At 23.9% G+C, this 26,065-nt stretch overlaps 1 protein-coding gene and 1 long non-coding RNA gene across 4 annotated transcripts; one reads left to right on the top strand and one right to left on the bottom strand.

The window, feature by feature from the left end:
- Positions 1–2,000: 2,000 nt before the first annotated feature.
- On the top strand, positions 2,001–19,520 carry LOC114132864 (glucose dehydrogenase [FAD, quinone]-like). 2 transcript variants are annotated; one of them, XM_027998466.2, is made up of 8 exons: positions 2,001–2,320; positions 5,612–5,853; positions 5,953–6,063; positions 6,691–6,946; positions 8,705–8,862; positions 9,815–10,365; positions 10,568–10,833; positions 14,751–19,520. In XM_027998466.2, exons 2-8 carry the CDS (start codon positions 5,683–5,685, stop codon positions 15,137–15,139), a joined length of 1,902 nt encoding a protein of 633 aa, XP_027854267.2. In that variant the 5' UTR covers positions 2,001–2,320; positions 5,612–5,682; the 3' UTR covers positions 15,140–19,520. The 2 variants fall into 2 exon arrangements, with proteins under 2 accessions (XP_027854267.2, XP_027854257.2); XM_027998456.2 differs by having other exon boundaries at positions 5,612–6,063; positions 14,751–18,926.
- On the bottom strand, positions 14,969–20,689 carry LOC126551517 (uncharacterized). 2 transcript variants are annotated; one of them, XR_007605447.1, is made up of 3 exons: positions 20,342–20,689; positions 19,903–20,005; positions 14,969–15,122 (listed from the first exon to the last, which is right to left on the bottom strand). It is a non-coding gene; the product is annotated as an uncharacterized LOC126551517 (long non-coding RNA). The 2 variants fall into 2 exon arrangements; XR_007605448.1 differs by lacking the exon at positions 14,969–15,122 and adding an exon at positions 16,377–16,509.
- Between the last annotated feature and the right edge of the window lie 5,376 nt (positions 20,690–26,065).

Genomic DNA, 26,065 nt, shown 5'->3' with positions numbered 1-26,065 from the left:
TATTCCTGCTTGATACCTTATAATTTTCTACTGTCGATGAAGAATCAAATTTTTATTATGCATATCTACCTATTATAATTGTTGGAATTTCAGAAATACGAAACAACTAAGATTATCATTGCAATTATTTTTATAAATGATACAAGCCCAAATAGATTTTTTTTTAAATATTTATAAAAGAGAATGTTTGGGCATATTGTATTTGAAGATGTATATTTATAATTTATATAAGCTATGAATAATAATATTATATTTAGATCGGTAATAGTAAGAAAGTAGGTACAAGTTGTTATTTTGGTCAACGTTCATACAGCGATTTCTGTTAAAATTTCTTCTGAAGGTCGCAAATTATAATATAGTATTAGACTTATTCTTCAAGGGATTTTTGTCTTTCTACCAAGGCTGTCTACCACCTACGTAACTTACTTGTCAGCAGTCTGAGTGTGGCTCACCACAATAACCGTTCGACTATATCGACACTTACTATCGATAATTACTGAAGCAAAACTCCTAGGTCAAGTCTGAGTTAAGTACAAATATTTGTTTTTATTGATCTAGATGAGTGTGGTTAGTAGACACACACACACACACACACACACACACACACATATATATAATTATAATATATATATATTATATAAGTATAATTCATTTATATAAGTAAAAGAAAATAATTTCTAAATATATATTTTTTATTGAAATCTTTTAATTTTATTGAATGGTGTATAAATGAGTTATTAGTTTAAAACAAAACTCAAACATTCAATTGAATTGTTTTTAAAACAGATCTTTATAAATTATTACTTGGTACTAGTACATATAATACAACTGACTAAAATTATTATAAAATAAATGTTTCTAATATTTTTGAAAACTGGTATTAATATTTTAATACTAATTAACATTTTAATATTTTAAACTTAATTTATTATAAAATGAAAAAACAAATTTAAAATGTATTGCTAAATATTTTTTGGTGAAATAGAAAATATTATTATGCAATATTGTTTTTTGTATTGCTATTTGTGATATTTACCAAATATTTTACAGACAATAGTTTGGTTTATTTTTTATCCATTTAGTAATACACTTTAAAAAAGAATGAAAAAAAAACCCAAAAATACCTCAATGACTCGTGACTGTTAAATATACAATATAATCTAAAGAATTGTAGTATAAAATAAATAAGGGCAAAATTAAATAAATATTATAAGAATTTTTATTATTTATACAATTCATACAATAAAAATTCATAAAATATTTAGGGAGAAATAAAAAGTATAATTATACATTTAAATATATCGTAAACAATATTTTAGCTTATTTTTACGCAAATACATACATAATATACATAATCATATTGTTATTAAGATGCCATAATTTGTATCAATAATCAACAAAACATATATATATATATATATATAATTGTATTTAATAAAATCTTAAAAATTTTGTTATCATAATGCTACAATAAATATATAATGTTTCACTGCCAACATTATTTTATGGTTTTTAATTTATATAATTATTTTTTAATTTATTCATTAGCTACTAGCATAAAACAAATTATATAGGTAGTTATAAATGTATTCTGTGAGTGTAAAAGTGTTGATACATCGTCATTATTAGTAGAATAAATTGTACTTATACTTGAATATTACAGTTAATAAACTATATATTTAATGTACATTAAACAAAATTTATCAAATTGTTTTCCAATATATTAATACTTTCAAATTAATGATAAGTATGATAAGAAACAATTATGCCTACTTAATATATTAATATTATAAGTTGTATCTATCGTAAAATATACATTAAATAATAAATTAAAAAAAATAAATTTTATTTACAAATTTAAATTTTAGAAACTCTGTATTTATATAAAACCAAAAAAATATATGTTTTTTTAAGTAAGAAATTGAGAGTTTTTAGTTTTATCTCTATAAATGATAGTTTAATGTTAGTTAAGTAATACTATAATGTACAATTTACTTTTGGTTCAATGTTAGAGCACGTAACTATGTGGCTATGAATCATAGCCTATGATATGAGCCAATTATTGTTTGTTGGTTTTATCGTGAATGTTTTTGACACTTGGAGGGAAAAAACATCACGCTTGGCTCAGCAATGCTAAAATGATCAATCTATATCGAGCGGATCATGAGGAATGTTTAATATTTGATTTTGTAGTTTTTTGTTTGTTACATTTTTAAAAAGAATTTATTTTGCTTAGTTTTCATAAGTGTAAAAATTAAATAATTCTAACTATCTAGTGAAACATAACAATACTATCGACAATAAAAATCTAATTATTAAGGTAATAATTAATTTAATCAAAACATTTATTTCAGTTAAGTTCAAAACAATTTAATGTTTAGGTCAAAATTACAAATAATATGCTTATAAAATGTATATTATTTAAATAGAACAATCATACTTAGGTAAATAATTTTTTTGAAAATAAACAAAAATTTTTAAAAAATTTTCTTTAGAATCATAGGTAGGTATTTGGAAATTTGAACACAAGTTTTTAGATTAGGAAAATTAGAGAGATTAAACACAATGTATGTCTTTAAACGGGAGTGATAATATATTGATTTTACGATATGTTATTTTAAATAAAATTTATTTTTTGTTTCTTATCACATTCAGGGAATAAAAAAATGCTTCAAATGTCATGATTGTTTTATGATAGGAAATTGGATCTATTATTTTCTATTTGGAAAGAAACAACTGGAAAAAATCAGTATTTTTTAAATAATTGGAAAAACCTAATACAAATAGTGGAAAATATTTACAGAAATAATATTTACAACCGTTTTTGACATTATTTATTTATAATATATAATATTATATTTAAATTTTTCATCAAATATTTTATGGACGTAGTGTAATTTTCAATATATTTTGACTTTTTATTAACTAACTGTTTATGTGTATCTGTTAGTTTTTTGATAAATGTTGATAAAAAATTTAATTTCCCTCGTTAAAAAAGTTATAAATTTAATAGACAAAAGTTTTTTTTTTAAATTTGCATGTATGCATGTATTATGAATTATGTTTGATATGTATTTGATATTACAACTTTGGTGAAATTGAATGCTAAAAGAGAAATAAAATTTTCACTAACGATTTCAGTTATTTTGTGGTTGAACAAAAAATTTTTATTGTGGTGACTAAACTGTTTCAATTTCATTTATTAATATTTTATATCCACAATGAAATTTTCAAAAAATGTCGTTTAATTTTAAACTATTTAAACCATGAACTTATTGGTATCGTTCTCTAATACGATACTATATTATATATTAATTAGTAATATAGATATACGTGTTTAGATACCTAACGATTAGAAGTTCAATCTATTGCTTTTTTAATGAAAAAATAAAATAAATATATTTATAATTATCTATATACAAATGTCATAAAATATCCTTTAGCTTTTAAAACTAAAAGCTAATATACTATTTTTTTTTTTTCAATAATCATTCATTATTGAATTTAAATATAACGCATTCATTACACTGTGTTTATTTTATTTGATATAAACTTTTCTTTAAAAATTTTGAAATTCTCTTATGAGATAGGTATATTTTAAAAAGCTTTATAAAATATTAATAACATTTTATTTTATAGACACTTTTACCTATTTATATTTGTTTATGGATTTTCATTATATATTAGGTATCTATATTTTTTAATTTTTCATATGTGCCAATGATTATTATAAATTTAGGGAATAAATTAAAAAAAATGATATACTTTAAATGATTAACTATTTATTGGTGTTTACTTGTACATAATCTTTTAAATTTAATGTAGGTTAATTAGGGCTAATGTGCTAATATATTCATGGAGATCAATTGAATGTAGGCCATAAATACTTACATGTTAAAACCGATAATCGTTGTAGAAAATAGTCAATGTTTACTATTGATTATATTCAAGTTGCAAATGTGAATAAAAAAATTTCCAAACATAACATTTTTTTAAATTTGATGATTATGTCTAATTAGTTTTTTAAAACTCATTTTCATAATATTTATTAAAATAACTATTATAAAATTATCAAATAACGAAATAATTATATGTTGTGTCTAATATATATAATAAAAAACTCAATTGTAAATATTTATTTGGAAAAAAATATATGCATCTATTATTTAAAAAGTAGGCTACGAAGAAATCAAACTGCTGTAAAATGTGCAATTGAACGTAAAAACGTTGCAGAAATACTGTTAAACGTTGTAATCTGTGTAAATTCTAAGTATTTATGTATAGATATAAATAATTGTGCAATGAGAATTATATGTAGAAATATAATTTGACACGGGTGGCCATTAGATGAATATTGGTCTAAAAGAATACGATCACAGTTCAATGGTTTTTGATGATACGTTGTTTAGAGTATAGACAATGAATTGTAATTGATTGACTTGATATAAAAATGTGTTAATGTAAAAACATTAATGGATAGGTATAAATATATATTATATATTGAAGTACTCTAATATTTTACAACAAATGAGATAGCCCATTTTAACCAGTCGTAATTCATAAACTTTTAAAATAAAGTAATATGTATCTGTGTAGAATGTACGAGTTATAAATATATTTAGGTACTTATACATGTTTATTAAATTTTAATTTTATTATTATTGTTTTAACTATTTTACATTTTCAACTAAGCATTAAATGTATTGGTTTTACAATGATCTTTTTTTTTTGTCGATCGTCTCTTTTCGAATCAATAATCACTATAAGCATTTATAGTTCAATTTTTGTTGGAATTAAACATAAAACTTAATTTTAGTTATTTTGTTAATAATTAAAAAATATTATTTGTGAGGACTTGAAACTTTTACGTATGTTATTATACTTTTATATACTGTAATGGAAATAAAAATCTATCTATCTATGTATACAGATGAAATGATGAATTTTTGTTTCTTTAACCTCTGTATACTAGAAATTACTAGACAATTTTTAATAAAAGTTAGATTCTTTAATACTAGGGTGGTGTTTATAGCTTATGTTTTGAACATTAATATAAAGGATAATAAATTGTGCTGTATAAAAATTATTAATGGAAAAAATAAAGATTTTAACGAAGTATAATTTTAGAAACAAAGCATATAATATTTTAAAATGTAATAAAAAAATTATGTGCAATTTATGAATTCCATGTATACTAAGTAATGGTTTGTAAACCCAATTAAATATTATGTAAATAATTAATAAAATAAAATAGTTGTAAAAATTTATTTCAAAATTGTACACGGGCGAAAATGAATAATTTAGCTAGTATATCATCAAACATACTTAGTAATATTGGTTGACAGATCGTCTTCAACCAGAATCGTTTTTCGCATGCAATTATTTATCATTGAGTTCAAATCTGTCTCATAAATTACCAGTGACTTACTCGACGGGGTACAATCAACACCTTTACTATACTGAAAAGGGATCACCTAATTCACTCCTTTTTGTTTTTGCTTTATGAGTAACTTGATTGCGCAATTCTATGTATAGTTAAACGCAACCAAAGTGTTAAAATATAATACCGAAATTAGTATACGTCTGTAGTATTTGTATTTGTTTCATACAGTGAATTCGTTGGAATCGTTTTCTCATCATTCATCCGTTATCGTTGACAGACTCGACAAAACTACTAAAACTATGACGAAGCATTATCCTACATCGTTTACACCCAAAGATTCCACAGAAATGTGCATGCAGGCCAAAAAGCCACTTTCGGCTTGCCATACAGAGAACTTCGTGTTTCTAAGGTTTCTTATGCATCTCTTTGGATACACCGTTGACGGACCACCGAAGCAGAATGATAAACATGTACTACTTGAATCCGCCACGACGGAAACACAGACCGAGTTGAATTTCTTGGATGGTTATCAACATCTGTTCGATGAAATGTTTATGTCCGTGTTCCAGAAAAAGAGGCGAAAAAGAGCCGTGAACGACCAGTATGATTTCGTGATTGTCGGTGCTGGGTCAGCGGGCTGCGTCGTTGCCAACAGGTTGTCGGAGATTGAAGACTGGAAGGTATCTTATTTTAAGTTATGCTATACATTAAGTTAACTAACCCACAATAGTTTTAAAACGCCGTCTATTTTATGCTTTAATTAAATCTTACTTTTTTCATTAATTTTGATACCAAAATATAATATTATGTAATATGTGCCTAATATATTGGTCTTATAGAACTTTACTGGAACAAAAAAGATAGTAATGCCCCTAAAATGTTTAATAAGACTGTAGAGTGTAGATGCTTCATAATTTTTCCTAAAAAGTGACCCATGGAGGCGTTTCCTTCTCGTTTATTGCCTATTATTATAATACAATTATAAAATACTTTTTTTTTTTTTAATTTTCAGAGTTGATATCTATTACAATAAACTTGTAAATCACTTTTATATTTGTTATCATAGGTGATTTTACTATCAGTTTAAAATTTAAATAAAACATTAAAAACAACAGGATACGATATGTTTCTTAATAATAATAGTAATAACTTAATTTTAGAAATATTTAATATACCTACCTATAAATAATAATATTATAGATTTCTATAACAAGTGTATATCACAATCAAAATTATACCATTAATTTATTTAATTTATAATATGTCATTCATTAATAATTAGTATAATTGTTTTTACATTTTGATAGGTATTACTTCTCGAAGCCGGTATTGAGGAACCAGAATTTTCTTCTGTGCCAGGTCTTGCACCTTTACAACTGGGAAGTAAGATCGATTGGAATTACACAACACAGCCTGATGAACATATATGTAGATCTAGACCAGGAGGTATGTGTGATTGGGCTAGGGGTAAAGTAATGGGTGGGTCAAGCACGATCAACTATATGATTTATACTCGAGGAAATATGGAAGATTATAATGAATGGGAACGTATGGGCAATGATGGTACGTACATTATTATTATCAGATAAATATATGTAGATGTACATTTCACATGTACAATTTCTCCGATTTGAAATTAATACATAACACTTTATCTTATTTTTTCTTTACTATTATTATTTACTATAAATATTAAATATGTGGTATCAGTTTAAATACATATTATAAACTTACATAAGTATATTATACATAGTCACATCATATACGTAGATAATATTATTGTAATAGTAGGTATTACGAAATATTGATTCTGATTAGTTATTATGTAGTTATGTTTTACCAAGTTGTATTTCCCATAGCGTATGGTAAATAATAGAATATAAATATTTAACTATTCTAAGACACCTATCTTAAGATAAATAGTTAAAAATCACTTTTTGATGGTAGTAATATCTGAAATTTAGAATATCATTTTTCAGTAAATCGTATTATTTTAAGTAAGGTGAATGATAATAATATGTTATTTATAAAGTGTAATTTATGTTTATATGTTTTTTACATAAGTATGACCTTTAAATTAATTATGATGGAATAAATCATCAGGGTATAATGGTAATTATTAATGATGATGCACAGTCACGTTACTACTTACTACCATTATGTTTATATATTTAGGTAAGAATAATTATAGACAATAGTAAATAGTATAATGTTTGCGTTCTTGATTTATATGGTTTATCGTAATTTTTTATAATTTTTATTTTGTGGTCTGTGTTTAACCGACCTGCATGAGAATAATAATAATAATAATAAATATATCATATTCATACAATTTTTTGATAGTTCAATATTATGTACGTATATTAAAATCCGTTAGGTCGACGTATCTCAGGACGTGACAAAAGAAAGTATCAACAAAATTACGTTATTCTTATGGGAATAAGATGTTTTGTGTAAATTTATTTTTTACCTGTATTGATGGCCTTAAATAGTTGGTTGCTTCTTTTAACTTTTTTTTCAAATGGCTATGTTATATGGTGGAAACTTAAATATTTTGAGGATTTATTTTTTCTCTTAGGTAAGTTATTGATAATATACAAATTATTTATAATTAGTAATTACTATTTAATATACAGACACTACATTATATAAATATAAAATTAATTTTTACTAACGACTGACCTTAGAAACTAGGTACTGGAACAATTTAAATAAAAGTTAGGTATATCAATAGATTTCGAGATTAAGAGTTTGTTATAAGCTTATTTTTTCATTCCCTATACTCTACAGGGTGGCTTAAACATTACTTTCATTTTTGTTTACGAAAATCGAATAATTTTACTGTTATGTTAGGGTTGTCATTGACTACAAATAATAAAAATAATATCAATAATAAGCAAATAAAAAATTTATTTGTGAGTCACCCTAAAGTTCTTTATATAGGTTGAAAAAAATGAAGCTGAAAATCTTTCTCAAGTCTCAAATAATCTATTATTAAAGCTTTTTTTAAACAAATGTTCTAGATGTTTTTGATTCATAGGGGTCAAAGAAAAATTTAAAAATTGAAACATTTATTTTTATATGTATGCAGATATTGTAGATATTATTAGAAATTACTAAAATAAATAATGTTAAAAAAATTATAAAGTTAATTTTAGTTGGTTAAAAAATACAAATCATTAGGAACATTAGAAAAAATAAAATATTTATGTTAATAATTATATTATTGGTGACAAATTTTCTTTGAGTGTAGTAAGAAATTAATTAATATGTTTTTAATTTTTTTTGTGACCTAACTTAACAAGCAATACATATTTTTAGGGTGGGGATATGATGAAGTTCTACACTATTTTAAAAAATCCGAGGATAATGAAGATCCAGAAGTTTATAAGAAAAACCCAAAGTTTCATGGTAAAGGTGGATATCTTACAGTGGAATGGTTTCCATATGTAGACCATACAGCAGTATCTTTAATTAAGGTATTAACACTTTAAATAATAGTTATAAGGTGGGAACTAGGTAATTGCTCTACTGTACAATAGGTTTCGAGTGTAAATTGTCATCGAGCCAGTTATTTCAATGTTTTAAATTTGAATTCAATTTTCTAATATATTTTATTATTAGGAATTTATTTTACTATTTAATATGGTAGATAGTTTGAATTGATGTTTGAACTTTGCATAAAACATTGCATTTATTAGGTATTTAATTATTATAATAGTATCTACATATGTATATTATAACATAATTGTTATTAATTTTTGAGTCAATATGGACTTTCCGTAAATCAGTGTGAATACCTAGTATAGCATTAGTAATATAAATAGGCAATATCATATAGTAAAATAAAATATTTTGAAAATATCACTGTGTATTAATTTAATACCTAATTAATAATTTACGTAAACATTTTAATGCTTCACAAATAAAATGTTTGAGTTAAAACAAAGTAACTATTTTTTTTTTTTAGTAACAATTTTCAAAATGTCAATAATATTAGCACAAAAAAAATCTAAAAAATCGAATTAAAATTGTTAAAGAATTATTAATAACTAAAAATCAGTCAAAATATTTTCTTGATTTGATATATAAAACATTTGGAGTACATTTTAAATATCTACGGTTATTCATTTTTAAATTACTACTAAAATTGAACATAATTGTAAAATCAATACATTAATTACTCCACTTAGAATCTAATTAGGTATATGTTTAATTTATTTTATTTTATTTTTATAGAATATATTATATATTTTTAAAAATTTATAATATCCATTAAATAACAAATTAAATAAATGATCAGTGATTATTTTAGGTGGTTGTTTATTTTGATTTTATTAAGTAATTAATTTTACAAGTAATATTATAAGAATAAAATATGACTTCAATGTTTAAATTAATTATTCTTTGTAATTTATATCATCGTTTTAGGCGTGGCAAGAGAAAGGTTTGCCTTATGTAGATGTAAATGCCGAAAATCAAATAGGTGTAACTCATCTACAATCGACGGCTAGGCACGGCGAACGAATGAGCACTAATAAAGCATTCATTAGACCAATAAGAAAAAAACGGAAAAACCTAACAGTTCTGACAGACGCACACGTCACTAGAGTATTGATCGAAAAGAAACGTGCTATTGGAGTGGAGTTCTTGTATAAGAATAAAATCAGAACGGTATTCGCAAAAAAAGAAGTGATTCTGAGTGCCGGTAGTCTAAATTCACCAAAAATATTAATGCTCTCCGGTATCGGGCCCAAAAGACACTTGGAGAAGATGAATATTAAAGTGGTGAAAAGCTTAGCTGTCGGAAAGAATCTACAAGATCACGTCACGTCTGACGGTATTGTAATACGTGTAAAAAAAACCGCCACTGACAAATCACTCAAAGAGAAAAAGGAAGACGCTGTATTATACAAAAAAAAAAGAAAAGGTCCTCTGGCGGCCACTGGCCCATTACAATGTGGCGTGTTTCTTCAGACCAAGTACGATGGTTATAGTAAACTATAATATAAAAATACTTTTTTATACCGTCGTTATACGGCGTACACGAATGCAACACATTATTCGTTTGTGGTTGACATAATATTTTATTGTATACATATATTATTTTTGATTTTTTTTTATAATCACTTTAAAGTAATCTATCTAAGTACTAACATAAATTTGACAAAATAATGTTTATAGATATGAAGTTTCACACGATCTACCAGACATAAATTATGCATTTGATAATGGTAACGAAAAAGATTGGATTCTTGACCCTGCAAATGCCACAAAATTCGGCATGTCTCCTGTTTCTTATTACGAAGCGATTAATGTAAGACCGATTTTATTGAAGCCAAAAAGTAGAGGATATATATTACTCAACCAAACTCATCCAATTTGGGGTCAACCACTGATTTATCCACGTTTCTTTACCAAAGGAAACGATCTTGAAGTACTTGTTGAAGGTAATATAAATATAAAACATCTATTATATATGTGGGTATAATATAAATTAAAATCCAAATACAACCATTAGAAATTTAAATATTGAACATTATTAAAAATTATTTACAAATACATTTTAAAAATAAAAGCATAAGTCATATGATAATATTATATAATTTAACACGTTCTTGTTAAGTACTCGTATTCATATGGTACAACAGTATCAAACAATAAACGAAAATTAAATATTTATTAATGATAATATAATAGTTAACGGGAATGTAAAAATTATATAAATCCACTTTATACTTTATAGTAATATAGGTCTATTAGATAAATGTCTTGACTGGTTAAGGCACTTAGGTTATATTGATTATTAATGACTTTCAGTATAGAATATGTTTTACACTCAGTCGTAATACTATTAAATTATTACTGGTTAGTAAAAATAGTTTCATGATATAATAATATATTAACTATGATATTTTTTATTTACACTATAAGATCTAGTTATTGTTTAATTAATAATATTAATATAATTCACATTCAATATTAATTGATAAATGATACAGTAATAGTTTCAATATATAATATTTATTGAGTAGTTTGAACTATGTTTCAAAATATACCCATTGCTAAAATTTATGACCATCTCGATTTATTTAATACACAAAGAGAGGTATGTCGATACCGATTTGTCGTGAATTAAGGTAAATTAAGATCAATATAATATATTATAGCGTCGTATTATATGTTTTAACTTTTTTTTTCTTGGCAAAGTCAAATTTTAAAATATTATTTTGATACAATAGAAATAAAACTAAGTTTGTCAAAAATTACATAAAAAAAAAATAACTTCACTATGAACTCATAACGAAGCACGCTACTCGATATTTTTTCATTCAAGAAAAATAAAATAATCATATTTAAGTTTTTGGGTTTATAATAATTAATTATTTATAATATATCATTGTTTATTAAAATATAATATAATATTAATTGTATCTGAAATAATAATGGTTGAAGTAACATAATAAGTAGGGCTCAGATTTTAAAGCATAATAAGCAACTAAAAAAACACACAATTATTTAAAAAAAGCATGGCCAAAGTACACATGAACTAGTTATAAAAATGAATAAAAAAATTTGATTTATTAATTTAAATTAAAAAAATAATTAACTACCGTGTATTCCCTTAGATGTTCAGTAATAGTGAAACTGACTATTGTCCGACAGATTATTTGCATACGTAGAAAACGAACTCTCTACATGCACTGAATTTATCAGTGCATACTTCTTACAAGAGGTTTCAAATTAAATCACTAAATCTTAAATTTTGAAATGGTTGATATTAATGTTATAGGTATATTGACCGTAAAAGTACTGAAGGCTATAATATGTAGATTAATAATCTTTACGTTTAATACATTTAATAAAGAAGCCGATAACGAAAACAATATGCAATAATCCAATATCCACATTCTGGGTTTTTACATTTTTTATTAATTATTTTTTTTTTATTAAAATAGCATAATAATCATATAAAAAATTCACAGGTGGAATGATTAAAAAAAAGTAATAAAAAAGCAAATAAAGCATTTACATAAAAAAAGCAAGAATAAATTGGTTTATTTGAAATCAGAATAACGTGAAATTTGTACAAAAATTAAATTTCTATCTCAAATACAAAAAAGAAGCATATGCTTTAAAATCCGAGCCCTAATAATAAGTAGGTAATGGTATACATTACTAAAAATCGGCTAGTCAGAAAATCAAAATATCTGTACCCAGCTCAAAAACATAAAAATATGATAATAAAAAATAAAAATTAAATTATTAATAATTGTTATCGTAATAAATTTTAAGCATTTATATTATTATGGATACCTTAAAATGTGTTAACCAAGATTAAAACAATATTTAATTCAAGTTAAGATTGCATCTCTTAATCTAGATTTCCAAAATATAAATTTTATACCTTTAACTATTTAACGATGTCATTGACGTAAATGTAAATTTTCAAATTTAACACTGTTATTTATTTACGTATATAGTACAATATTATCGTAGACGATGTTTAATCAAATCATTTGCAAAACCGAACATTCACCGAAATAATTACTCATTAATAATTACGTAACGTTTTAGGTCACGCGTTATAGTGTTTTTATACTATGTAATAGTAAATATTTCGGCAAGCAATGTTCATCCTCTTAAACGGTGATTCTTACTAACTTAATGACTGGTTTTCTAGCGCTAAAATCAGGTTAATAGTATCCAGTTGACTATTTTACAATGTACATATCCACACGTGAGTATGTGTGTAATATTATGATAAAGTTCTTTAATTTAAAAAAGGCATTGTCATCTCCCATCAAAACATTATGAATTATAATAAATTACCACAGTCTATAATGTTATTATATATTAACAAATAATTTCTCGTTACACAATATATTTCATCTAAGTAATGAGTAAAAGAGTAGAATGAAGAACGATTTTTCAAAAATAATTTTTATTGTAGTTAAAAACTAAGCGATAATATCATATTATACTGACACTTATAAAAAAAAAAAAATTTTAATTTTAATTTAAAATATTACTACATAGTAACGATGACTAAATCTCACATAAGGCGTGAATATTAGAGTTTTAAATTATTATAATATAATATACGGAAATGACTAAAATTAATATTATTTATGTTATTTTTAATATTATCGTTATAATTAAATAGTATTACTTGTATGATCTAGAAATTACTTTGCCAATAAAAAAAATTCATTTAAATAGTTAAATTATATCGATGTATGTTATAAAACATAGGATAACTATGGATAATATCCACCCTCTATTTTTTTTTTTTATATAAAACTTTATATTTTGGGCTTCAAAACACTTTCTCCATAACATGTATTTTAGATATTTTAAATATTAAATCTTGTATGATATTGCAGAGTACCTAAAACATTTTTGGTGACTGTTTTTTGATATATGATAGGTTATTTTTGGTTTTATATAACATACCTCTCGGAGAGAGAGTTGAAAGTTTGAGAGTTTCTTTGTTTTTAGATATATCATTATAAATTTTTTTTTTCTATTTTGATTAATTTAATGTTCGCACTTTCAACACCCTAGCACAATTTTTAAATTAAATGTAAGGTAAAATAAACGGTAAAAACTATTTGAATAATAAATTTCTACAAATAACTATTGAACACTTTTTTATATTTTTGTTTTACATATCTGTATTTTAACCGGATATTTTAATGGATTAATTTACCCATCGATAAAACTTAATTTTAAAATCGGAATTATCAAATATTACTTATATACCTATACATAATATATCATGAACAAAGAGTGAAATGTAGATAGGAATCAGGTTTTTTTTGTCACTAGCACACCTTGGTCTCTGATGTATAGGTATTTCAATAGTATCAAGACAATGACACAGTTACAATTTGTATAAAAATAAATATTATTAAATTCAACAAATAAAAATTCAGTAATATAAAATGTCCAAAATATTCTATCATAGTTCTCATTTGTAAAGTAGTAATATATTATATTATATCATACTATGCATGGCATTAGATAATATCATATCCATGAGAATAATTATAATTTAAGCGTTACAAAGGCTAGAGTTTTGCGCTATATAAAAACTAATAATAATAAAATATTTATATACCAATTGTGACTTATTACAGCATTATTTAATAAAAATGGTAAATTTTTTAAAGTTTTAATAGGAGATAAGATTTTATTAAGAAAGGCATTATAAGTATACCGCTTGAAGGTTTTATCAATATTTCCAATGGCCTAAAAATAATTTTACCAATGATATGTTAGGTTAGGTTAGGTTATAATATTTATATATCCTATATTTATATATCGTTTGGTTTATTATATTATTTTATAATATTATGTGTAGGTATGAAAATCGGAGCAAACCTGGTGAACACGGAGTCAATGCGTAAGGTAGGTGCCACACTAGTCGACGTACCGGCAAAAGCTTGCAAAAAATATAAGTTCGGCACGGACGAGTACTGGGCGTGTATAGCCACTGAATACACGGCTACTATATACCATCCGGTTGGCACGTGCAAGATGGGACCGGAACAAGACGAGGAAGCAGTTGTCGACCCGCAACTGCGCGTATATGGAGTAGAAGGTCTCAGGGTGGTAGACGCTTCCATCATGCCCACCATCGTCCGGGGAAACACGAACGCACCGACCATAATGATTGCAGAAAAGGCATCGGACATGATCAAGGATCAATGGCATCAGAATCACGACAATGAAGCTGTAATCGACGAATAACGATCATCAAAATGTGTGATATCTTATTATTATATTAAATTATATGGCATTATTGTCTCCGCGTCCAGTAATGGTGAAACGATGAAAGCAGGTTCAAAAAAATAGTCATTTTCTTTTTTTGATTACTTTTACATCCATGCATGTATTGTGTCCAGTTTACAAATATTTGTGAAATAGCAAATTTATGTTCGTCAGAATCAGTTATTTGTTATTACCTAGTTTAAAATATCGAAAAAATCTGATTTTTAACTTTGATAATAGGACTGATGGGTCATTCACTTTTTTTTTAAAACTAAACATTTTGATGAACAAAATTTTCTTATGCTACACGTTTTTAAGACGGAGACAACACATGCATGAGTATGGCGTCCTTTTAAGAGGATTTCACCCATTTAAAGGGTTTAATGTAGGAAGTGTTAATACAATTTTGAAAAAACTAAAATGTTATGTTTAATCTTAAATAATTATTTAGATACATACAGTGAAACTTCTATTTAACGAGTTTCATGGGGAACAAAAAAAAAATTCGTATTAAATATATAGGAATTTGTTAAATAGGAATAAAACATAATTTATTGCAATAATTATTACAATAGTAGCATAATAAACATATAATAATTTTACAGCTGAAATAACTGAAAAAAGCATTTATATAAAAAAAAAAAAACCGAAAAAACAAAAATAAATTGGTTTATTTGGAATTAGAATGATATGAAACGAATTTATGTACAACAATTAGATTTCTATCTCATGTATAAAAAAAGAAGCATATACTATAAAATCCGAGCTCTAGTAATAACTAATCAGTATCTAATCATTCCGCAAAACTTATCAATCAATAAGTGCAGTAAAACAAAAGAATATCAACAGGGTCTTTTGTTTGAAAAAAAATCATAAATAAGAGGACAAATAAAATAAAACAAAGTATAAAACCAATGTATCTATATTTTATATTGTTGTCATTTTTCTATAATTGTATAGTATATTATAAATATAATATATAGTTTTGGAATTTATGTTTTTCAGTGTAGTGGATTTGAACATAGCAATTTAAATTAAGTAATCCGTGTTCTTTATATCGTCATATTTTTATGTTTAAATTATTCTATTATACAGGCATAAAGCAAATTTATTACTGAATACAATTTAAAACAAACAATATAAAGTTTTCGTATAAGATTTATAGATAAAAAAAAATATGTATTTTATCAACATATCGTTGTACGTTGAATAATAGGGCATAGTCATTAGGTACACAAAACACGTAGTTTTTCTTTTTAATTTCGTCGTGACAGCAATAATGAGTATGGGCATTGCAATATACTATATATGATTCGCGATGAACCAGAAATCGCTTAATTCAATGTAAACTGTAAAACAACAGAAACAGGTCAAAGCGACATGCTTATATTTGTACTTTACCGATTAATTAGTTTTAAATTTAAAAAAAATTATATAAATAAAGTAGAAACATAGAAAAGTTTAAAGTCTTAGTAAATTGTACGAAAATAAGTATCAAGTATATGAGTGTTGGGTTGATTATGAAATGAAAAAAACAAATCACAATTATTGGTAAAATAATTTGGCTGTAATATTTTTTATAGTTAATGCACCTAGATTAGACTCAATTTACCAACCCCGCTAGATTAAACCATGATACGTAGGTATATTAATATCAACCTGATATTATAATTACATCCTGAAAATTTATAACATATCCTAAGTTATCAAAATTTAAAGAAATAAAATCAGGTATCTATACAAACTTTAGCTTTGGAACTAGTTTGCAGATTCGATAGACGTTCCTAATGTATCCAAATAAACAAATAACAGCATTTATTATGTTATACATTAGTAATGTAACATTACCTTAGTATAGCTATATTATATATTTTAAATCAATAAATTAAAATTAATTAATCGTCAATCTCATTCATCATTCATGTACTACTATTCATTCTTAAAATTGAATACCAATCCGTCATACTCAAGGTAAAATTATCTTTATTCGTCCTATATCTTCTAAAGTAGGTACTATCTAGTCATTTTAATATTCAACAAACGTATGTTTAAGATAATAAAATTATATTTTAATACCAATAAAAATCTTACACAATACAAGTTCTTTATTCATAGCCATTTCACATAGTTTTTTCCCCTAATTTAATTTTTCTATTATATATATATAATACATTTAATTAAATAGATAACGATGAGTACCTACTTTTAGAAGTGCATTTGATGTTTTACAATATATTTTCAATATATTATACTATATTTTATAAGGTATGCTAACATTATATGATTATGGTCACGAATCTGGGATAACAGTATATAAAAAATAAATTGAATGTTATGCAAAATATTAAAATGGCTAAAATTATAATTTTAATTTAGAAGGACGTTTTATCTATTACCTTCTCATTATTTGCACATCAATATAAATTGAACCTGAGAATTTGAAATTTTTTACTTTTACATTATACAATATTTTGTACTTATAAATCAGCTAAAACAGGATTCTCATAATAATTAGATATCTAAATATATTATACATTTTATATAATAATATGTGTACAAGTTATTAGATACCTATTTAATTATTCTAAATTTTAATCTTTCATCATCAATTTTTTTTCTATTCGTTTTAACGTATTCAGTAACCATAATACTATGATTATTTAAATTAATATTAACACATAGGTATAATATATATATATATCAATTTTAAGTTTATTATTTTGAAATTGAATTATATGCAAGGCTACCTCAGAAAACAATCATAAATTAGAGTAATTTGTTTTATTAGTACCTACATATTATATCTAAAATAGTAAATAGAGAATTAATTTGGTGATAATAATATGAAACTAGAAAGAAATAACTAATTTAATAATATAAATAAAATAAAATCTAAGCGTTTTAAAATAAGTGGAATACATTTTTAATAGTATTAAATGTATATTTTTTGCCAAATTAAATTATTTTACAAATGTTAATGTAACATATAATGTAGAAATATTACAAATGTAATGTACCTATTACTAAGGGAAGAACTTGATTATTTACATAGTTTTGTTTAATATGATATCGATAGTTGTGTAACATATTATGCATGATGCAAATATGTTATATTAATAAGTAATTTATAATAATATTCGTATAAATATTTACAATTAAAAAAAAAAAATGAATGCACAAGTAAGAACTATTGACTATAAAATATTATATTATAGTTATTCTTTGTATGTACTTAACTAATTTTGTAATATAGTTTTATATTTTACTATTTATATTTTAGTACAATAGTTAATAATTATTTTAATTAATGAAAATAACATTTGTTGCTCAATATATAGTACAATGAAAATTACTTATTATTTATATTAATATTCTATATTCTTTATTGTATCTATACTATTTTAAATTAAAATCAATAATTATCGACTAATAGGTAGTGTTAATGACTATTGTTAGTAAATCACTGGTTGTGTAGTAAAATAATAAAAGCACCAATGTAATATGTAAATTCTTAAATTATAAGCTCATTATTATAATAAGATTAATTAATTTGTTGATGAAAGTTTCTAAGTATGAAATATTTTTGAAAATTATTTATATATACAACAATAATTTAAAAAATATTTAGCTGAAACCATAGATATAATTGTTATTTATATTTATTCTGTTTAGTATATAAGTATTATGTATACATAGTACATACTATAAGTTATAGGTACCTATAAAAAAAATATATTTATAGTTTTTATTAATTGTGATAAATTCGCAGTATTTTTTTTCTATTAATCGATTAATATTGATCAAATGTATCTTTACCTACTACAGATCAATGAATTTTAAGTTTGGTGATAGTGGATTCATACTCTCATCGTGTCCATATTACGAGTAATGGGAGGTTTTGTTCATTTATTGGTTATGGTATTTAAATGATAGATTTTATTTTTCCTAAGAAGTTACATGTTTTGTTTTTTTAGCCTTGATTGCTTACATACTTTATAGGTAGGTACGTAACATTTAAGTATATAAAGAGTTTTTTCTGTATTTACCAAAATTTTAAAAATAATAATAACTCATAAACAGTTACAAATTATATCAATTTTCTATGCAAGTGATAATATAGTTATAAACAGACTTCACATCGGCCACACCCGTCTTACACATGGATACCTCATGGAAAAAGGAGAAAATCCTAGGTACATTTCTTGTGAAACCAAACTCACAGTCAATCATTTAATCATCGAATTCCTCCAATACATAGATGAACACAGAAACAAAGATATTTTTAAAAATTTACGTAATATGTATTATACAATTTGATTAGATAAAATAAACGGAAGATGATTAAACTCTTATCATTGTATATTTTAAACATGCTCTAGTAAGTTCAATCGATATGATTGAATACCTTAAAAAAGCTATCAAAAACATATTCTTCAACAATAAACTAGAATAACAATTTTGAATTTTTAAAATTATGTTATTGTAATTATTTTGTAATTTTTGTTTTTAGTTTTTTTTTATCTATTGTTATTAAATATAAGTATCTTATAATTTTTGTACCACTAAAATAAACCAAATTATTATAATCGAACTGGATGCTACCCACAAATCTAGTAAAATCAGTTTTTGAAATATTTTTAAAAATTCTTCATACTTCCTATAAATATAAAATTATTGGATTGAAGAATCAAATTAATAAATATTAAATTTTGTAAATAATATAAAATAAAAATAACACTTACTTCATAACTTGTTGGGGGTTTATTATAGTTGTTTTTAAATCATTGTAAACAATTAAATGATATTCATTTGTATATAATTTCTTGACCGTGTTATAAATGCAATCTGCAAGAAAACATCATCGATATTCTCTAAGAGATTTAAGATATAAAATAAATTTAACCACTGTAGAAATTATTTATAACGACATTCAGGACAAGTAAAAATTAATCATAATAACTAATTTTTACTATAACCAAAATGATAAAATAAAGTTTAGAAACTTGATTATATATTTATTTTATATGAACATAAATTTATATTTTATATTTCAATCACTAAATTATGACTTCAATAAACACATAAAAAAATAAAAAAGATTTGTATTATATTATTTTAAAACTCAACGTTCATTGTATTAAATACATTTTGCCTAAAATTTAATCAAAATTATACGCTTACCTATTCAAATTTAAAATATGTCTGAGCTGGCGTTCGTGTTTCCTGAAGTTGAAACTTGAAATGCATGATCGATAAGTTATTCCATATATCTTTCAAGTAGCGAATGATGCTATCATCTTGAAGTTACTGAAGAATAAATTATCATGATTGTGAAATTGAACAGGGCTTCGACTGTGTTGTTTGTCCAAAAATAAAAGCTACTTATGCACATTATAACTGATATGAGACATTGGTATAATACTAAAAATATAAAGATACTGTTGTAAACGGTGAAGTGATCTTTTACATTTTCGAGGTCAAAGTTCTGAAAGAACCGATGAGAAATTACCAGAAATTTGTTGAGAATTAATTTCTCTCTATTATCACTATTAACCATAATTGTTGACGATTAAGTACCTATATCTATTGCTTATCTACAAACATACCAACATCGAATAAATTGAATATTTTTTAATTTGATACATTTAATAACATAATAAACATACCTTTTCATAGAATTAAGTTATTATAATATGATGTTATATTGTGTAGATATAAACACAATTTTCAAAAATCGATTTATATTTTTCACTGTTGACTCGTTTTCGTAATGAAAATTATATTACAGTTTGTAAATTATATACTAATATTTAATTTTTATCATACAAACAACTCCTTATAAAAAGAACGAAATTGGATTAAGAAATTGAATTTTTCACCTTTACGATTGCGACTATAAGAACGTGAGACCTAATGTATGTACACCTTTTACTGAAATTTAAGAAAAAAATTATGTATAATTTATTGGTATGCAATAATAATGGTTTTTGAATAATTATTATTTTCATTATTTATTTAGTTTTGTAGGTATATCCGAATCGATGAATCAAATATATAAGTTGCAAGTACCTATGTAATTCTGATGCAACTAATAACTACTTAATACTATTTATTTGTTTATTATTTATCGATGAAAAACTATATTAACTATACTTTTATACATAGTTTACTAGAGAAATTTAACTTATTTTTTTGAAAAAAGTAGAATATAAAGTATATTTTTGAAGGATTTTTAACATACAATTATAAATAATTCAGTAAGCAACAATTGACATAGATATTTAAATTTTTTATTTATACTCAGTACCTAGACTTGCTGCAGTATTTTTCTTGGAATCTAAAGTATACTATGCAATTATTGAATTTATGTAGGTATACACGAAACACGAATAATAATTTATACTCTATTTATACAGTTACTTGGGACGAACTAATATTTCAAGGTACGTGACACAGAGGAATGTACAAAATATTTAGGTATTTACCTAGTATAATATGGATTATTATGAGTAATATACTATAATGGTCAAAAAAAAAAAATACTGTAAAATATAAAATAATATTGTCTATTATATAAATGATAGCTATAAACAAAAACTTTAAAATGAATAGGATGAAAATATTTTAAAGTTTAACTACCATTACCATTATGATATTAAAGAGTACATATTGTTATAATTTGTTTTTTTATTTTCTAAAAGAATGTAATGAAATGAATATATTTTTTATTTAAATTGAACCTATTTTTAGTATTAAATATTTTCAACATTTTTTTAAATGTTATATTTTTACTAAGCACGTTGAGATATATTATGAGGAATTTTATGGTAACAAATAATGAATAGTGATATTATATACCTATATAATTTTTATTATAGGTACAGAATTATTACCCATTACATTTATTTTTAACAAGTTTCGTAGCAGAAGAATATATTGAAAAAATAAATAATTTTTTCTACCCATACAAGTTGTCGATTATAATTTTGAATAGAGTTAAAATTAATGTATATAGGTAGCAGATACCATATAATATATTATATGAAGTAAACATAGTAGAATATTACAATTCTATCATGTTAATTATCTTGGTTTTTTCTAGAGTTAGTGTAGTTATAGTAATTCCAAAAAAATATTTTCTTATTCATCGTACTTTAAAATGGTTAATAAGAATTAGTCAAATAATATCAATACTAATCAGTTATCTTCTAAAAACCAAAATAACCTTAATGTAAAATTTTATTAATTAGATACAAAACAAAGCAGATTCATTGATCATTTGTATAAACTGCAGGAGTTCTAAATTTACTAAAGATAATTATTGACTCTAACACTATTGGTCACGCAATTATAGCAGTACCTACATACTTATAAGGATATTTTTTTTCAACATCTTTTGTTTTAAAAATAATAACTCGTTATTATTCTTATAACTATTTATGTTTTGTAACATATTATGTTTTATTATGATTTACTAAAAATTACATAATAAAATATATGGTAGACAATAGTGCGTAATAATAAATTAGGAAAATTGTGTATTTTAGACTAAGCTTAATAAAGTTTCAAAATTAAAATTAAAAACAGCGGTTGTATAAATTAAATATGTTATTCCATAATTTATTTTATTTAATATAATATGTTTCTTTAACTATATTTGGTTCTTAATAGAAATGAAAGTTATTATTAATATCTTATACTATCTTATACTCACTTGGTCCATAATCTATACATTCTTTCAAGGATTTAGGTTAACATATCTTTTGGAAATAATAAAGTGTAAGCACAGAATAAATTAATTGTATTGTGAATAAGTAGGTAGATTTAAATATTATGGCGTGTTGATCAATAAATAAATACAATTAAAAAAAATATTTACGTAACTTGATTACTTTTTTTCATTTAAGTTTACTGTGTATTCTAATGTTGTATTTTTGTCTAAGTCGGTTCTTATATGTGTCAAATTATATATTATACTTTATATCATAAAAAAGTGCAAATTAGTGTCTATTATTCAAAGTATATTTATAAATTTAATCAAAAGGTAATTTATTTTATGCAAATAAAAATCTATGAAATTTTCATTTTTTAGTTTTTACCAATAAGTCATAATCGAATTATAATATTCACATTATATATTATTAATTTATACTATGTATATAATGAGTAGGACTCGGAAGTTATAAGAGTTGCCAATTGTTCTTTATGCTCTCAATTTATAACAGATTAAGTTAGAAATCCATTGTATACAATAATGAGTTCATATTCAAAAATAAAAAATGCATTTTTTTGCATATTTTATCAGTTTTAAAAAAAAAAGTGCATATTTCTTAACTTTCATATATTTTTTATGCATATTTCTTAATTTCTATGGGATTTCTATACTTGTTAAATATTTTCAAAAAAATGTATATTTTCTTCTAATAAAATGATTAGCGGTGAACACACTGTCGGGATCTAGGAGGCTGGAACGAACGGTTTGACAATCAGTGCAATACCAGAATACTCCGACTATTGCTCATTATTAATGAGTATGATATTTTTAAAAATATAAGAAGTATTAACAAAAATACGCAAGTTTAAAAAAAATCTTAAATATTAAAATATGCAAGATAAATATTTAGTAACGATAGTATACGAAAAATGGACATATTTAATCTGTAATATAGGTGAAATAATGTTTGTAAAATTCAGAGATTGTAACCTGTTCTGTATAATTATTATGTATAAATGTAATACTTTATGCCTGTCATGTGTCAGTATATATCAACCCAGACTACTGTAACGTCCATTCAATTCTTGATTTCTTCCATAAGATCAAACCTACTAAAGAAAATATGAATCACTTACTAATTTTAAGATATAATCTGATGTACTGTAAATGAATAATTCATATTCTGTAACAAATGTAAACCATAAACATTGTAATATTTTTAATACTTTATAATTTTAATATTGTGTCACTGTCGTCCAATAACTTTTGACACCGTCAACTTTACTTTAATAATACAATAATAATAATAATCATGATACACTTAGTTATATACGTAGTCCTCTAAGATTATTAAAATTATCATTTATTTTAAATGTATATGTTTTATACTATAACTACAATGTAACTGCTACATATAACAACATTCTCAATGCTACATGCAGCTATATTATTAGCTATTATAACCTTTAATAATATAATATATAATCTGACTTACAATCATTTATTTCAAAATCTTTTTGACAGGCACGTACACAAAAAAAAATTTCAGGGGGGGATTTCATAAAAAATTTTACAATAATCAGTATTTATCGATGAATGATGATATAAATAAACTACACAACTATTAATTTTCTGGGGGGGGGGTTGAACCCCAAAAAACCCTCCTTGTATACATGGCTGCTTTTGGGCTTATAAAGTTATAACGGTTTGAATTAAGAAGTGATAGCTACACTAATACTTCATTAATTTATATTTTGCAGTGAAATTTCAGCTGAAATTTCAGCATTTATTGATTATACCTAATTATTAATATTTTAAGAAGTATAATAAGTATATAATATTATAAATATTCAAATTTAAACATATGTTTGAAAAGTATTGCAAAATATTGCGCATAATATCATGATGATATAACTCATATACATAATACTTGTATATATAATTATAAATTGTATAAGTAATAAATACTATTGATACAATAAATAAAATTTAATTTGGATGGTAGAGTATAGTTTTATTTTTCTTGAAAGTTTCTGGACACGTGAGAAAAATGAAAAAAATTTTGTAATTTCGATTTGATCGTTTAACCATTTTTATATTATACATCTGCATAAAAGTGACCAATTATAATGCTATGTGTATATTATTGCACTTTCTAATGTAATTCTATCAGTTTGGTTTTTAAATATTAATGATATAATATAATCATACCACTATAGAGTAAAGACAAATTTTTATAATAGTTACATGATCAAATACAATTATACGACATAACATAATAATATATAATATATCTAATAACGATGAATTTACGGTTAGAGAAGTATATTGTATTAACAATTTTAAACATATAGCGTACCTAACTATTTGAGTGATGGTCAATTATTGTAGAAAATGAATTCGTGGTTATTAAAATTGGGCATCTTCTCTGAAAGGTAAACAATAAATTATTTTTATTCGATCGTTTTTATGACGTTGAATTGTGGCATAGGTAATAAATAATAATAATTATATGATGTACGTAAGCGATGTCGATTAAAATTGCACCATCGATCGTCACGAAGGACCGGGAATTCGACGCTTACAGTGGTTTAGGTTTTTGAAACATCGTTGTAGCAGTGTAGTTCTCTATGTGTATTTTTTATATATGACATATATTAGGTGTAATCGTATATGGAATATTTGGAACGTGTCGTGCTCAGTCGTGTTATCGAAGAGAATTGACGTATTTCAGCCCTCGCCTCACAAAGACAAGTTAATTACTCATTGTTTTACAGTATTAAATATCGAACCATTATACCGTATTATGCATGAGGCCAGAGGCTTAATGATTTTTGTTTTTTGTTTATGTGTCGTTTCGATTATTCCTGTCGTATAATAGTATTTGTAAAATCATACGAACCATATTGTCTTGTAATATTTTGTCCAATGTTCACATTACATAATACCAGTATTGTTATCGCCCATTTGTATATAGGGTCTAGATTGGTTGTTTTGCAAGTAGAGTTAATGAAATGTCTGTTAGAAGCTTGGGCGTTGAGTTAGATTAAATGATAATTAAATAAAAAACAACTAAAATTTTTAAGAAAAACAATTTAATAAGCAATTTTATGAATGTGTTGTATTATTATAATTATTTAAGCGTATTAACTATTTCAATTTTCAATACTAGTATCAATTTAAATATAACA

This window comes from Aphis gossypii, chromosome 1, assembly GCF_020184175.1.
Source record: "Aphis gossypii isolate Hap1 chromosome 1, ASM2018417v2, whole genome shotgun sequence".
NCBI classification, from domain to species: Eukaryota; Metazoa; Arthropoda; class Insecta; order Hemiptera; family Aphididae; genus Aphis; species Aphis gossypii.
The sequence above is the reverse complement of the archived record's forward strand: the minus strand, read 5'-3'. Positions and strand labels throughout refer to the sequence as shown.

Coding starts and splice junctions, on each gene's coding strand:
- LOC114132864 (XM_027998456.2), top strand. CDS start 5,683: ATGACGAAGCATTATCCTACATCGTTTACACCCAAAGATTCCACAGAA. Junction 6,064..6,690: donor CGGAGATTGAAGACTGGAAG/GTATCTTATTTT, acceptor ACATTTTGATAG/GTATTACTTCTCGAAGCCGG. Junction 6,947..8,704: donor GGAACGTATGGGCAATGATG/GTACGTACATTA, acceptor ACATATTTTTAG/GGTGGGGATATGATGAAGTT.